Source organism: Dichomitus squalens (assembly GCF_000275845.1).
Source record: "Dichomitus squalens LYAD-421 SS1 unplaced genomic scaffold DICSQscaffold_18, whole genome shotgun sequence".
NCBI lineage: Eukaryota > Fungi > Basidiomycota > Agaricomycetes > Polyporales > Polyporaceae > Dichomitus > Dichomitus squalens.
The window spans coordinates 269,639-284,250 of NW_006766900.1; the positions used below are offsets into that span (position 1 = coordinate 269,639).

The 14,612-nt window shown below is 56.0% G+C and overlaps 7 protein-coding genes and 1 non-coding gene across 8 annotated transcripts; 3 read left to right on the plus strand and 5 right to left on the minus strand.

The window, feature by feature from the left end:
• Positions 1-553: 553 nt before the first annotated feature.
• DICSQDRAFT_t103 lies at positions 554-651 on the minus strand. The gene has a single exon. It is a non-coding gene; the product is annotated as a tRNA-Ile (tRNA).
• A 283-nt stretch (positions 652-934) lies between these two features.
• On the plus strand, positions 935-1,916 carry DICSQDRAFT_87532 (uncharacterized protein). The gene is made up of 5 exons (XM_007366479.1): positions 935-1,052; positions 1,110-1,421; positions 1,480-1,549; positions 1,599-1,708; positions 1,757-1,916. The coding sequence occupies exons 1-5, from the start codon at positions 987-989 to the stop codon at positions 1,844-1,846; spliced, it is 648 nt and encodes a 215-aa protein (XP_007366541.1). The 5' UTR covers positions 935-986; the 3' UTR covers positions 1,847-1,916.
• A 1,068-nt stretch (positions 1,917-2,984) lies between these two features.
• DICSQDRAFT_62391 (uncharacterized protein) lies at positions 2,985-3,926 on the minus strand (the record flags this gene model as incomplete). Its single annotated transcript, XM_007366480.1, has 1 exon — positions 2,985-3,926. The coding sequence occupies one exon, from the start codon at positions 3,924-3,926 to the stop codon at positions 2,985-2,987; it is 942 nt and encodes a 313-aa protein (XP_007366542.1).
• Positions 3,927-5,005: 1,079 nt separating this feature from the next.
• Positions 5,006-6,112, minus strand: DICSQDRAFT_181187 (endo-beta-N-acetylglucosaminidase). The gene has a single exon (XM_007366481.1). It carries the CDS (start codon positions 6,090-6,092, stop codon positions 5,118-5,120), a length of 975 nt encoding a protein of 324 aa, XP_007366543.1. The 5' UTR covers positions 6,093-6,112; the 3' UTR covers positions 5,006-5,117.
• A 1,607-nt stretch (positions 6,113-7,719) lies between these two features.
• On the minus strand, positions 7,720-9,140 carry DICSQDRAFT_127542 (uncharacterized protein; the record flags this gene model as incomplete). Its single annotated transcript, XM_007366482.1, has 7 exons — positions 7,720-7,803; positions 7,858-8,010; positions 8,114-8,257; positions 8,319-8,507; positions 8,538-8,684; positions 8,759-8,872; positions 9,045-9,140. 7 exons carry the CDS (start codon positions 9,138-9,140, stop codon positions 7,720-7,722), a joined length of 927 nt encoding a protein of 308 aa, XP_007366544.1.
• Positions 9,141-9,958: 818 nt separating this feature from the next.
• DICSQDRAFT_62258 (uncharacterized protein) lies at positions 9,959-10,408 on the plus strand (the record flags this gene model as incomplete). The annotated part of the gene is made up of 2 exons (XM_007366483.1): positions 9,959-10,159; positions 10,214-10,408. The coding sequence occupies 2 exons, from the start codon at positions 9,959-9,961 to the stop codon at positions 10,406-10,408; spliced, it is 396 nt and encodes a 131-aa protein (XP_007366545.1).
• Positions 10,409-10,549: 141 nt separating this feature from the next.
• On the plus strand, positions 10,550-11,231 carry DICSQDRAFT_147696 (uncharacterized protein; the record flags this gene model as incomplete). The annotated part of the gene is made up of 3 exons (XM_007366484.1): positions 10,550-10,857; positions 10,911-11,089; positions 11,152-11,231. The coding sequence occupies 3 exons, from the start codon at positions 10,550-10,552 to the stop codon at positions 11,229-11,231; spliced, it is 567 nt and encodes a 188-aa protein (XP_007366546.1).
• A 713-nt stretch (positions 11,232-11,944) lies between these two features.
• Positions 11,945-13,572, minus strand: DICSQDRAFT_127544 (uncharacterized protein; the record flags this gene model as incomplete). The annotated part of the gene is made up of 8 exons (XM_007366485.1): positions 11,945-12,268; positions 12,341-12,424; positions 12,480-12,585; positions 12,653-12,818; positions 12,909-13,001; positions 13,070-13,284; positions 13,342-13,384; positions 13,449-13,572. 8 exons carry the CDS (start codon positions 13,570-13,572, stop codon positions 11,945-11,947), a joined length of 1,155 nt encoding a protein of 384 aa, XP_007366547.1.
• Between the last annotated feature and the right edge of the window lie 1,040 nt (positions 13,573-14,612).

Genomic DNA, 14,612 nt, shown 5'->3' on the forward strand with positions numbered 1-14,612 from the left:
AGTCCTCCCGTTGCGTGAACGCAGCCGTGAGCCTCCCGACCGTGCGGACCCAGACACCCTTTACGCCCTCCGTCTCCATTGCGCCCCGGAGTTCTCCTAACGACGGCATGCTGCTTCCCGAAGGTGTCGCTGGGATTCCAAGCGGTCCCTCCAAAGTATGTCTCCGTAGCGTCGTGCTGTATGCGAAGTGCGCGTTCGCGTCCGGGTGTGTGGGCTGAGGTTCCTCATGGTGGTCTCCGGAGAAATGGGAGAAGTATGCCGATGCTGGAGGTGATTCGCTGCGGTACTGGGCGTATACCGGAGCACGGGAACTCGCCGAGTACGTTGCACGACCGGAAGAGGAGGACGCTTGGCCGGGTCGCTTGCGGTCCATAGCGAGACGAAGCACCGAGGAGAGTTATGCGGTCGACGAGTGTACCCACAGTCCGTGCCAGGTGAGATAAAACGCAGAATGAGTGCAGAGTCGGTCTTGGAGGTAGCAGAGCAAGTGGTGGCAGCCAAGTACTTTCACGCGGAAATAGATACGGTCCGACAAACATGCACGCAAAATGTTTGGCCAACGCCGGGATCGAACCGACGACCTTGGCGTGTCGTGGAACCGGAGTTGTCACTATATTAGCACCACGCTCTAACCAACTGAGCTAGTCGGCCATGACACTAGCCGTTGTGGGTGTTATATCATCAGCTTTCTTATCCAACATGCCCTTGATCGTTTTCAGATATGTATCAAGACAAACAAATGCTCGACACGGCGTACACTTTCTGACGTACGTGAGGTGATACGACAACGGCTAGAGCATGTAGTTGATACAAGGTCGCTATGTCAGGACGCAGCACGGCTTTCAGCTACTGCAGTTCAACAAGACGCGACCTGCCCTGAACTCAACCCTAATTCGCCTTGTTGAACTGTTTCCCAATGTTGCCGATAGCCAAATAGCCGACGCACCAAGCAGGAAATAGCAGCGACGAGCCAGCGACATCCCACGATGACAGCGCGTACAATATACATGAACGTGCCTGCTGTACGGCCAGAGAAGGAAGAAAGCTTCGAGGTCATATTCTTTTTCACCCCTTCACTTCGCCACTGAACGTCTCTAATTCCCCTTCAGGAACGGCGCATCATTGACTATCTGCACGCGTACAGCACCACTGGTCGGCCACCAATACCATGTCCGCAACAGCCCACTGACCCGGCTCAACGCGCTGCCCTTGGTTACCCGCCATTGTTCGAACCATACTCGGAATCAGAGGGTGGCGCCGTTGCTGCGGTGAACGGCATTGCAACAATGAGTAGCGCAGCACCAGCCGTGGCCAATCTCGCTGCACAGGCCTTCCGTTCGACCGAAACGACGGAGTTTGGCACGAAGGCCTCTTACCAGAGCCTTGTCGCTCAACCCGAGTACGCGTGCTACTCGCCTGAGGTAACGCACTCAACCCGTGCATCAATTGTACGCATACTCACCCGTGATGGTCCTTCAGGAGTGCCGTGTGGAAGCGTACCGATCGGGGAAGAAGTTTGCAGCGGACGTTCCATCTGCACCACAACGTCGTAAGGATGACCAGCTTGAGAGGATCGCCGCACTGACCTGTCTCCCCAGCGCCGCTGCTCTCTTCCATATCTATAAGCGCATCACAGTCGACACTCCCCCAGGCGGACAGCCTCCAGAGCGTCACCAGCATGCCGCCTTACGACCAGCACAGTTTCGAGGTGGGATGATCTGTGTTGTCGATGTGTTTACAGGCTTATCTGAGATAGGAGCTGCGCCTTGCGTGCTTGAAGGCGGGTCGCCCGCTCACTTCTCCGGAGATCATCTCCCAGAATGCCGTGCTAAGACTCACAGTCTAAAACCTCGGACAATGGTCTGGTCTGCAGCTCCATCATGATCCTCCGCATACCCTGTACGATCGACGTTGACGAGAATGCCCTGGAATTGTATCAATATCATCCGTTTCTTGGTCTCATCTCGCCCTATCTGGTCTTCGCTTCCACTCGCCTTGGCTATCTGACATCGGGATCTGCCCCTCATGAATCAGCACGTCTCATTATGTGCGTGGTTACTCACATCGTGCGCAGGTGGCCTGTACATGATTCCGGGTCGCTGAGGGCCGATATACTATGGCGAACTGCCAGTCCAGTCAAAGACGACTACCGCAGCACGTTGCGCGCCCTCGGAGGCTACCGCCGTGCATATTCAACACCAAGTTTGAGCGAGTAACGTGTGCTTCGTTCTATCTATCTAGAACGTGGTTCGGTGTCTTTCATGCCCACGACGACTATGGCGTTGCTCTTGACGTTTCATGTGCGCGGGCAGAACACCGTCGCGACTATCGACAATGCATCTCCATAATCCTCATCGTGTCTTGCGTCTACTCAGAGTCGTACGCACATTGAACTTCTTTGGCAGCGCAGGCTAGAGTTGTGCACCTGAAGCCAGTCATACATTCCGAACTACTGCTACAGCTAAATAAATAATATATACAGGAGATCCAAACACGCTGCACCCTGATGCCGCTTTTCTTCGGGAACCTATATGCGTCCTCTTCCCTATCGTCGTCATGCTCATCCTCCTGTGCAGAAGGCTCCTCTGTCTAGAAATGGGAGGCGAGGAGATGGCCTACCGCGACGCCAAGTAGCTTGGCTCCTTCCATCAAGAGGTCGCCCATCCCTTCATGTGCGTCTTCATCACGGTCTTCGCTGATCGAGGAAAGATCTCCCGAACGTGTAGAGCGAGACCGCTCAACACCGGCCATCCTTCAAAGAGCCCAATCATACAGAGTTTCTCCGATTTGATCAGATAACTTCGATCCCCAACGCATATACAGATTCGATATAAGTACGTTCTATGAGATACAGGTATGTATAGGCTGTGCAACAATGGATATTGATACATGAGTCTCTAGGCTCTAGGTGATGCAATACACAGCGCTCTCGGCGCGAAATGACCACGGGCCGACGCCCGCAGGGCGTCAAAGATCTACGCCCTCTATTGACGACTAGCGACCGTGGTTAACCACGACCAGCCGCGCGCGATCTTCTCGATACGCTCCACCTCCTCCCCGCTTACCTCCCCCTTCCATACGCTCAAAATGCTGTCTTCCTCATCAATGCACCTCAAAATCTCCTCTGCCCCACGCCCAGCGACGAACGAAAGATAACAGCCAAGCACACACATCGCGTCCGTCGGACGACCAGGCGGCGCAGTGACCAGCACTCGGACGGTCGACTGCTCAGGCATTGCCGCAAGGGTCTGCGGGAGCGACTCGCCCAAGAAGTCACGCGCCGCGCGCAGCTGCGCGTCCGTCAGCGCGAGCGCCGCGCGCCCTTCTCGGACTCGTGCGGTTTCCGGAAGGACGAGGCGGAGGCGTTGTGCCTTCAACTCAGGGTCCCAGCACCGCTCAGCACCGTCCGGCGCGTGCGCCTCCTCAGCGGCGTAAGTCATCTCGACGACATGCGTGAAGTCCTCTTCGTACGCCCAGCTGCTGCTCGCCTTGGACCGGTCGCTGAACGCGACCCAGAGCGCAGGGATGATGGCCTGCAGGTGCGGCTCATCTGCCCTGGGCGGATTGGGCGTCGGGATTGGAATCGCAGGAGTCTCTGGCTTCGGCGCGGACTTCTGCCTCACGAGGGCTTCAGGATTAAAATTCTGGAAGCGGGGCTTGGGGTTGCGCCGGCGTGGGAGATTGCTCCTGTGGGGCTGGACGTGGCCCTTGGGCGACCAAGGCCCGGGCGGGATGACGTTGACGTTAGCGTTGAATGGTGCTTCGATTTGTAGCGTCAAGGTGACCCCGCGACGGTCGCGCATAGGGTGGCGGATGGAAGGCGCGGGAGGAGGGAAGACGCTGAGGGGAGTGGTGGGGTACTTGCTCGAGGACCTCGTCCTGGTCGGGATGGCGAGGGGCGGCAGTGCAACTTGTGTAAGGGCCATGGCGGCGATAGTCTACGAGAAGGTATCGGTGGGCGATAGGAACGACCGGCACGCTGGATAGCGAGAGCTTTGCTAACGTGCAGAAGGGAGCCGATAGACGATGACGATAAGGAAGAAGCAGGTTAAGACGCCGTCAAGTCGCAGACTGTGGACAAGATAGGTGAGTGGGAGATAGTGCAGAATACGTAGGACGCCTTACTTATGTAGTGCACAACACGAGGTGAGGTGCCGCAGCGCGAGCCGCAAACACGAGGCAGGCGTTGGGGGGCAGTAGACTAATCTAACAAAGTGCGTTTGTCTCGCGCTGTGGCTGGGTAGGGTGCGTGCACACTCGTTTCCGCTCAAAGAAGTCTCTTTATATACCCCAGAGTTCTGCGCAACACGATGCAAGGGTAACCAGAGTAATCTGAACTGACCACGATGCCGAATCGACCCCTACCCGTATCCGACGGGGGTCACTTAGGCTTCCGGCCAGCGCTCAGGCAAGATTTCGATCACCCAAAGGCTTTGGGGCGATTCATGGGTTGTTTCTTGAGCTCATCAAGAGCTATCGAATTGGCATGTGATCGAACGCAGGCGGCTTTCCCTCGCTCAACCTGTCCAGTCGTAGATCATAATCCATGATAGCGTTGACCACCTGGTCTTTGTCTCTGTGACGCGCAGCGGCCCAGTGCAGGCAAGCAATCCCAAGCACTCTAGTCCATCATGAATTCTGTTAAAAACACCGTCAGTATACTTGTCGATTGCAAGGCAGGTGATCTGCTTGATCTGCCAATCGGATACAGAATGCAGACCACACATGCTCTTAGCGGAATCAAGGAGTCTCCCAAATGGAACCAGCTGCAGGTGCTGTCGCCCTCAAGACTGTGCCGGTGTCCAGGCCAGATTTGGATGATCAGCGGTTCTCAGTCGCGAATCTCATCCGCCCTCCATGGGCCGTATTATCATGTGGCGCGACCTCGGAACGGACCGTCTACCCATCCCGAGGAGACGCTTCCCAATCCAGAAGTCACGACGCCTCGAAGGTCTTGGCATTGCGCGCCATCAGACATCAGATGTAGCCCAAAAAGGCCATGACGGTCGTCAGATTCGTAGTGCTATGGTACACATGATCCCAGTTGATCCCGAAGTCAGCCCATGTCGTAATCCGAGAAAGTACTTCCGAACATTCAACCCGACGCCCCATCCCAATCACGCATGTCTCGCGCTCGACGAGAGCCTGCTGAACAGTCTCGACCATGCCCCGGGTTGAGCCTCCGCCTCCCTCCGCGCTGCAAGCTCCTTCGCCCGCGCGTCGGCTTCCATCTTCGTCTTCTGCTCCTCCATCGCGTTCTTCATCATAATCGGCCACTCCCACGGCTGGCTGCTATCCGGCAGCGAGTTGAAGTACTCCCATCCTCCAACCCCTCCCCAGTCCGTCCCGTACTGGTCCATCAGCTCATGGATGCTCGTAACGACGTTGTCGGGGCTGACATAGCCGCCGCCGTTGGACGGGTTCGTGAGTACGAGCGCAGTCAGGCGCGGCGGGTCGATTCCCTGGTCGTAGTTGACGATGTCGATGTACTGATCGTCAGGGAAGAACGTGCCGAACCCGGAGTAGAACTGCGCGTTGTACCAGGAGATGAGGTCGCCAATGTTGTGCTCGAGCTGGATGTAGTCGAACCCGGATAGGTTCCCGCCCTCGGTGAGCGCGGACGCAACGGGCGCAAGGGTGATGATGAAGTCGTCGCCGAAGTCCGCCTTGAGCGTCTGGATGAGGTGCGTGATGGTTTCGAGCGACACCGACTGCTCAACGTCCAGGTCGATACCGTCGAGCTTGTACGTCGTTATCACGTCCTTCAGCGCAGGGTAGTAGGTGTCGAAGAGGGAGTCCACCAAACAGTCGTATGTACCCGCCGCCGCGCCACCAAGCATGCCGATCACCTTCGTCCCGTTACCCTGGAGCTGGGCGAGCTCGGGCCACATGGGGTCAAAGAAGGGATCGGCGGGCTGGTTATTGTTGAGGTGAACGATGTCAGGGCCGGTGTGGCCCATGTTGAGGTGGATCGCGGCGAGGAAAAGGTGTGTGACGTAGCCGATGAGCGGGAGCACCGAGACGTACTGCCCGTTCTGGTATTGCGTCTGGTAGTACATGACGACACGGTTCGCCACCGCGAGAGAGACCATGATGGGCGGGCGGAAGGGGGAAGGGACGGGGTTAGGCGGGGCGGGCTCGGCCTACCGAGGCTAGCTGCCTTTCTATCAGCTTTATACCCGGCTTGCATTGGCAGACGAGCAGAGAGATGTCCATCCGATACAGGGAAATGCGTTGCCTTCTTCCAGGTACGCAGTCACGAGCGACGGGATGCGGACGTGGCACATGCGGACGACAAGCTATCAGCGAGGCCGCATAGTCAATGGAAGCCCTAACAAAGTCTGGGCATCAAGGGAACATACTGTGTTCGATAATCGTCCCGAAAGAGCGAAGCTGGTGATGAGTGTTGCACGAGGACCCGATTCTTTCAGAAACGACGCTGTCTGTAGGGAACGTCAGATAAACGCAGCGGTATGTCACCATGCACCCCGCGGGCGCGAATATGCGTCAGTCTTGGCTCATGACAATTCATCGGGGAGGATATCGGACAGGCACCGTGCAAGTATCAGACTCCTGTCATATGAGGGGACCGGAGGACCGTGTATCCGAAGTGATATTGAATGATACAAGCGCACAGTTCACGCTTTCTTCAAACCGGAGGAAGTTCAGACGACTATTTGGTCCTCGGGCCCCGTAGTGCGGACGTACCTGATCCTGGCAGCGAGGTCACCTCCGTCGTGCACGACGTTTTCCCTTGACTAAGCCGAATTTGACGGACGTTATGCCGATGAGTTGATGATGTACGTAGTCATCCTGAGAGTACGTGCTGGGCGTACTCACCATTCGAGTGCCAGACAACGGCCTCCATGACGGCCACTCATCAGAACGCGCGCATTATTTACTTCGTCCTGCGAACGAGCTTAAGTATACAGTAAGACTCCGCAGAAAGGATGGACAGGGCTGCGAACAAAGTTGCCATATGACCCTGGGATGCGCGCTCGGTTGTGCCACGCGTGTATCGGCGCCCCGGATTCGCTCACCTTCCCACATCCAACGCCAAGCAGACAGCGACCTACGCAGTGTCCCTCCTGCGCCTCTAACATTGCGAATTTCATCACCACCCACGCCCCTACAAGCTTCCGCTCATTGTCACTCACAGTCTGTCGCGTCCATCAGCACCGCATTGAGTTGCCCGAGCTGGGTCCCTATCCCGTGCGTCAGCCGCGACTCGCACGATGAGGATGCAGAAGCGGATCCAATTGAGTAGTCGGCGCACGAAGCGCATGTCGCTCACGTAGGCCAATCGGAGTCCTGACACAGGTAGAGAACTGTTCCCTCGCGCGAACCAAGAGAGCGAACGGCCGGAGAGTATCCGGTGGCGGTGTACGTGAACATGAGCCGTGACATTGTTTAGCTGTTATTACATCGAGCTCGTCGCCGCACCTTACATCGCGCTGCCTGTCTCATGAAAGCGCGTCCTCGCAGTCCGGAATGGGAAATAGCCTTGCTAATGACTTACACAGATGACACGTCCGTATCACCGTAGCTTCTCCCGAATCTTCCGCCACGTACGTCTTACGGGTCCCTTCTTTTCCTGGCAATCCGAGTTACGCCAATCAGGAATAACAGCTGTGGGAATGGTATTGTGCTGGTACATACGTGACTTTCACTGGCCGAGCTAGCAGCAAGTGACAAAGGAGGGAAGTCGGACATCGAGTCTCATTCGACCTTACTCGGATTTTGACTGTTGCCTGCGCTCGCCGACGATGTAGTTGCACCACCCCATCGTCGAGGTGCTGCTGGCTATGGGGTACCAATGAGTATGCGCGTGCACCGTGAGACGTGACGCAGACTTACTGAGACAGGACTGTTGGTTGCACTGATCTGAGTGGCGTTTCCGCGGCTGTTATTTGCGGCTACTTGTGCCAACGGGCTGATAGGGACTGAGGGCGGAAACTCGTTGGCTAGACTGCGACTCGAGCCGCTCTGCGTCTCGACCGTACTAACAACCTGGTGCGGTGTTTGATGGTAACCAGAGGTTGAGGATACCGTGTATCCGACCATGGAGTGATGACTATGAATTAGCGAGTAGTACGAGACAGGATAGCCTCACCGTTGATTGCTGTAGGATCGGAACTCCACCGTAGGGTATTTGGCTGATCGCCCCACTGAGAGGTTCGTCTTCGAAGTCGGTGATTGTACCGAAGATGATTTTGCCAGGTTCCGTACTACTACTCCTTGCTGCTAAAATAGCTGGCTATCACCCTGAGTCAGTGTAGCACTAGGCGGGAGGAGGGTTCTCGCGCTTCATCACTTACACGGACACTGCTAGTTGACTCAGAGGTCGCCGCAAGCTGCGCGACGTTTGTGTCTATCTTCAAGAGCGTTTCAGCAGGCTGGGGATTGGACCCCATGGCGGACTCAGGTGGTGGTGTGCGTCCCGCCGCCGTTGGAGGCGTGTGGAAGACGCTGGGGAACAAGGGGCAGGCCATCAACGAGAATGTTACCTGAAGGCGCGCATAGGGAACCAGACATACATTGAACTCAGGAGAGTCTGGGGCCAGCGTTCGAGAATGACCTGGTTGGCCAGCGATATGCGAGAGCTGGGAAGCAGCGACAACGGAGCCGAAGTCAAGTATGCCGCTCGGAGACCTTGAGGTAGGACTTGGCCATTTTGATTCTTTCTGTAATCGTGCGTCTATAGGCTACGGATATGTCGTGGGCATGTCTCCAAGATGTCTCCCGATGTGGCACTTACTGAGGCGTGCGAATGTTCTCGACTCCCCACTGTGGGGCTGATGGGAGCTGTGTTGATAGGGCTGCGGACGATGCCACTCTTTGTGCTAGCCGGGGTACGTACGCCGCTGGCCGTCTTAGAGAGTGCGCAGAATAATATGCGGTTCAGAAAAACTCTCAAGCAGAGTAATGGAGTTGACCTTGCCTGTGGTACACCTTGCTGTTCGCAGGGGAAGAAATGATCCTGTTGAGATATCAGGTTGCTGCTACAAGGGGAGGAGGCATCGAGGACGTCAAGATTAACGCACCAGGTATTCTTGCCACAAAAAATGCAGCTCTGCCTCCCCTTCAGAAGTAAGTTTTGCACATGATGTGCGCCACCATTCCGTTCGAGTATAGATCATAGTGACCAATTGTTCATAGATCTCGGGCACTACTTAGACGTATAGTCGGCTCGTCTAAATCTCGAGTTCTAGCTCATCTTACGTACTCGCAGATGGCGTTGTGTACTAATTTGCGGGACACCGATCGCAGAGGTTTGCCAGAGTTGATTGACAGGCCGGAACGTCACGTGATGCTCCGCCAGGATGCGGAGCCTGCGTGTAGTGTTCTTGGCAAACCGCTGCCAACGCTGCCAATCTGCCAGAGGCAATTGCCAGGCGGCAAATGCCATTTTACCGGCCACCGAAGTTGGTGGCAGATACAGGGCGCTTGTTGTGCGCTTGCGGTATGGGATCGACGCCGGTCGACCAGAGACGGACTAGCTGCACTGTCCTTCCACACAACGCGAAAGAGGTTTCCTCCTAGCATTTTGTATCATGAATGAATTTTCGGCTAATGTGAAGTCGCTCCTGTAATTGTACTCTGTTGCGGGGAGTGGACGAACAACATCATAAACGTAAAATTCAGGTCCTGATCTTAACTTGAGAGCCCAGGATGATACTCAGTGGCCTCTTTGGCTCACTCTACCCACTTTTCCTCGCCCGAGGCTCCCCAGTAGCGCGTGCCAATCTGCCAGTATTTACCGGCCCTGGCAATTGCCGTTTTGCCATTCTGCCATTTGCCGGAGGCCGAAACTATTCTGCCCTGCCAGTGTACACTACCTGCGTGGCCGACTTGCAGTGTGCACCGAACCACCATCAGGCCGCTGTGACTCAGTCAACATATAGCTATATCTCATTGCTAAGTACCTTTCACTATCATACTCTACTGTTTTACTGCCATGGGCAAGAGTCTTGTCCCCGCGGCTCAAGCCTCCGCCACGCCGGAAAGTTCACCCAAAGCACCTAGATTCCCTCCCGTTGGGATGTACGGTGTAATGCAGATCAACCTCTCAGCTATGGTCCAGCACCTCCATGATGAAGATGTTCTGGCGAGGGCTTCCTGCGTTGAGATGAAGAAGTATCTTGTGTACATACGCCAGGTATGTTATCTCACCTGATCTCCTTCGCCCATAGTCATGAAGTGTACCCCTCAGTTCGGAGAACTTCCTTTCCACAGCAGTCCATGGTGTCGCTACTCGGTTTCCTTCATTGGTGCTACTCTACGGTCAGAGGATCTAGCCATAGGGATCACGTCTGACATGGTCGTCCCTATCTTCCCATGCTCTCTCTCGGGACGGCCGCAAGCTACTCCCTCACGACCGTTTCCCTTCCCGAACTGCTACCACTAGGTCTGCACTGACGCAGAGGTCCGCATACGTACAAAACCAGGCGGTTACGATGAAGATCGAGCGGTCAAGCAAACCATCCCGGAGCACATCAGCCTAGTCAAGATATTCTCAGATGACTGCGAACGTATAGAGATGAACGAAATGGCATTCAAGGAGGCCTTCGCCACCATAGTCACTTCCCCTCCCGTCGAGTCTCCCGAGCCACTTCCGCCCTCCGAAGACGTTCCACTGGAAGACGGAACCGACGTCGTGGATGACGAGCGTTCCTGGACCTCCTCCCCCGCTTTCTCAGAGGAGCCTCTCCCGGATGTCTTTGGGCTTGAGCACGACCCCAATATAGAGGCACGCATTCCTCTTGTCGACCTATGGTCAGACCTCGAGAATCACATTTCCGCCGACACCATCACTGATCCCAGGGAGTTTGAGGAAGAGGTCCGGCAAGTTCAGTCGTGAGTAGCGTCGTAAGGTTTGGTTAATGATACTGAATGACAGTTGTTGGCAGGATCGTCGATGAAGCTATCGGTCGTCTATACGAGGCTGGAAAACCAATTCCGGATCCACGGCATTTCGCGCAGAACGCACAACTGCACGCAGTACCGCCTTCAGACACAGCGCCCGGACAGGTGGGTGGTACTAAGTCGATCGCTACCGCAGTTGTTGGAGGGGATACTAACAAGCCGCGTACGTATCCATCTTCGACATTGCGGTCCGCAGAGCTAACCGGGGATGCATTGACATATCAGGTCCTAATCCAAAGATGTCCGACTTTCTAAGTTCATTGCTGAGGTCACTAGGACAGCGGCTCTTTGGTCGCATTCAGTAGGTGTCTGCTATGCTGTGATCGATGCCTGGTATCAAATCACTCATGGGCCATTCGTATCCAGTAAACGCCGATCTTCATAGGTTTCTGCTAGCTTTGCATTGCTGCCGTGTCCTTCGCTTCTCCGCGCCTCTGACTCCTGCTTTCGTGCTCTCGTGCTGTGATGTTCCGGCCACCCATCATCCCATAGACGCTTGCAACTCACGGGTCATTTGTATCTCAGGCATATTTGGTTTCTGCATAGCTACACCTCTGTTCCGTATACGCTGCGCGCTACCCCCTCAGCGAAACGCTGCTCAGACTGTGGCGCGGTATGACCTGCCGTCCTCATGTCTTGCCTCCGTGACACGTTCCCTCCGTATACAGACGTTTTGAGGTACCGGATCCAGACCATATGTCGCTGAATGGAACGCATCAACACCCGCTACCGCTGACCAGCCACCTTTCGGCCCATGCGCATCTTGGACTGCGGTCGTCCGCGGCGCTCCGCCTTCCAGGACGCACGTCTCACTTGCGGGTCCGGCGTCTCAGCTTCGGTCGGCGAACCGAGGACTTGGCGCGCCATACGTCAGTGAGTGTTATATCCGCTGTATATATCTATGACAAAAACGAGTACATATGTCTTGAATGGACGAAAGATACAGATATCGCGGAGGTATGAGGGGCCCGGAGACTGTACTAGTGAATAGCGACCAGGGTCCGGGCAGTTCCACGCTTCACTTCGCGAGAGCAACGCCCTCCGCAGAGCTGTCCTTGCCGATCTCCCAGATAGGCTCGGACGTGTCCGTCGGCGCGTGCAGCGCCATGACCCGCGCTGTCATGCCGGCATCACGCTCATATCCGTAGCCCGTCGACGCGCTCGCGTACGTGTCCGTCGTGTCTCCGAATTCCGCATCCTTCGGATGATGTGCTTTGACGGTGAAGGGAAGCGACTCGATCTCGGAGGAACGGTCATGTGTTGTGGGTGGGTAGGTGAACTGGTGGTCGAGGTGCGACTTCTGGAGGGCGACGAGGACGATGAGCGCAGTCGGGTACATGCCCTGATGCGGCACGGATGTAATATACGTCAGGTCATGGACGGACGAAATGTGTTCTGAGGACAGGAGACGTACGGTGATTTGCTGCATGAAGAGAGTGACGTAGGAGAAGAACTTTCCTCCGTTGAGGCTCGGCGCGAGGACGATGACGTTGAGCAGCTTGCGCAGGCCGATCAGCAGTACGAACCCGACATCCGCAGCTTCAGGAACTCACCATGAAAACAGTGTAGATGATCCCAAGGTCGACCAGCAACATCAGCACGTCATGCACCGCAAGGCCTGTGCTCCCCAAATGGCGCCTCAGATCCCTGCGTTGCAGCCTGCACAGACCCGAAGGCGTGAGCAGCTAGGGCGCCAAAGACGGGAGCCGGTTTACGAGAAACATACCATGCCTTGTACGCCACCATCGCCGTAGCCCACACATTCGTGGCGGCGCTCCACGAGAACGCGAACGCGTTCACGATTGTACTGTGGTGGACCAGGACCTCGACGGGCGCGGGTAGATGGTCGTAATAGAATCCAACAAACATCGCGCTCCACGCCGTGAAGACGCCTGCATGTCAAACGATGAGACAAGAATGGCATGACATGCCATGGGAAGCAGGTTAGATGATGCCCGACGGGAAGCTTACGGGCCACCCACCGATTGACCCGAGCACCCAGAAAAGCGCTCCGGCGACGACACGTCTGTCGCTCCCCCAGACAACACTGACTCGCCAGCAGACCACCGCGTCACCTAGAATTATCTTGAAGACTGCAATGAGCAGGCAGGCAACTGGAACACCGAAGACCCGCCACGCACACATATGACGCTCGTTATCCCTTGGAGCACGAGCAAGGCCGGATCCGACACGCCGAAGGGCGGGTGCGACACAGAGACACCAGTGAGTGTGAGTGTGTGGAGGTCATTCCAAAGTAGTCGGATATCGATTGCCCAGTCGAGCGTTGATATCGCGTACATTGCGAGTGTGGCGGAGAGCATGAGCACATTGGGCCGTGACTTGCGAATTCCCCGCTTGCTGATCAGATAACGGATTAGCGATGCTTGCATGCACTAGAACATGCAAAGTACTCACAAAAGGATATACGTCGATGTAAGGATGATGATAGTGAAGATCGCTGGAGAGAGGCAAATGGCATAGTCAGGAGGTGGCGTACGATGTAGATGCAGTTGAATACTGACCGAATAGTGCAGTCTCCACGACCACAGGGAACACCCGATGCTCCGCCAGGGTAGTCAACTCTGTCCTCAGCCGCTTCGCGCTCGCCGCGCTAAGTCCAGCTGTTGTCGTTGCCGTTGCGGACATTGGAAGTGCGATACGGGTAGGTGGAGGAAGGTGGAAGAGCCACGGCACGCATTCCGCTACTCCATTTCAAACACGTCGCCCAGGATAGTGATATGGGAATGAACCGTCGTGAGCTGAGCGGCCAAGGCAGGGCTCGCGCCCTTCCAATGTGTGTCATTGTGGACGTTTCCGCGCGAACCTTATTGGCCGGATATGGTGGCAGCTCATCCGGACGCAGGAACGCAGCATCGGCGCGGGTGTCGCCTCTACCGATCGCGACTATTCCGAACCTGCCAGGGGGCGCCGACGCTCAGTCTCCTGTCCATCCATCTCTAGTATCTACTGCATTCCTTGACGCAGTAGAATTGATCTGCGCAGCGCAGGATCTGGTTTGAATGTCCCACGTACGTAAGCACGGAAGATAAGCTAGATGGAACGCAACCTCGCTCTTTGCTTCTACTGAGCGCCGACGGTGCTGAAATTGCGCTAATACGGCGCATGCCGGTGCCTGAGGTTCTAGGCTGTCGGCACGACGCTCATGGTCGGATTCCACGCAGTCAGTGACAGCGGATGTAAAAATCAGCGTCGCATGCCCCGCGCCGGGTGGTGTGCTCGGATCACCGGACATTCGCGGCCGAGCCCCAACCCTACCGCACCGAGGCCATTGCCCAACTCTGTTCCACCGCCGGAAGCACTTGAATATACCGTGAATATGTGTTTGGAACATCCCAGGTAGGAAAGCAAGTACTATGTAGCTTGGAAAGCAACATATCTCGGCGGGGCACGTCTCGAGCAGTCACAGCGAGCATGTCCCCGAGCTGGAAGGTGGCCGGAGAGCAGGCTGGCGGGGCTCGGCAGGGGCCTGCCGCTGATCCGAGCACACCACCCGGCGCGGGGCATGTGACGCTGATTTTTACATCCGCTGGAACATGGACGGTCCGTGTACGGTGTCAGGGCGGGAGGACAATATATCTTGTCAGAGTGCCGGGTTAACGATCGACAGCGAACGTCTTGTCACGGTCTCTATCAGGCAGAATAAGAGTACTCGTATACCGAGAAAA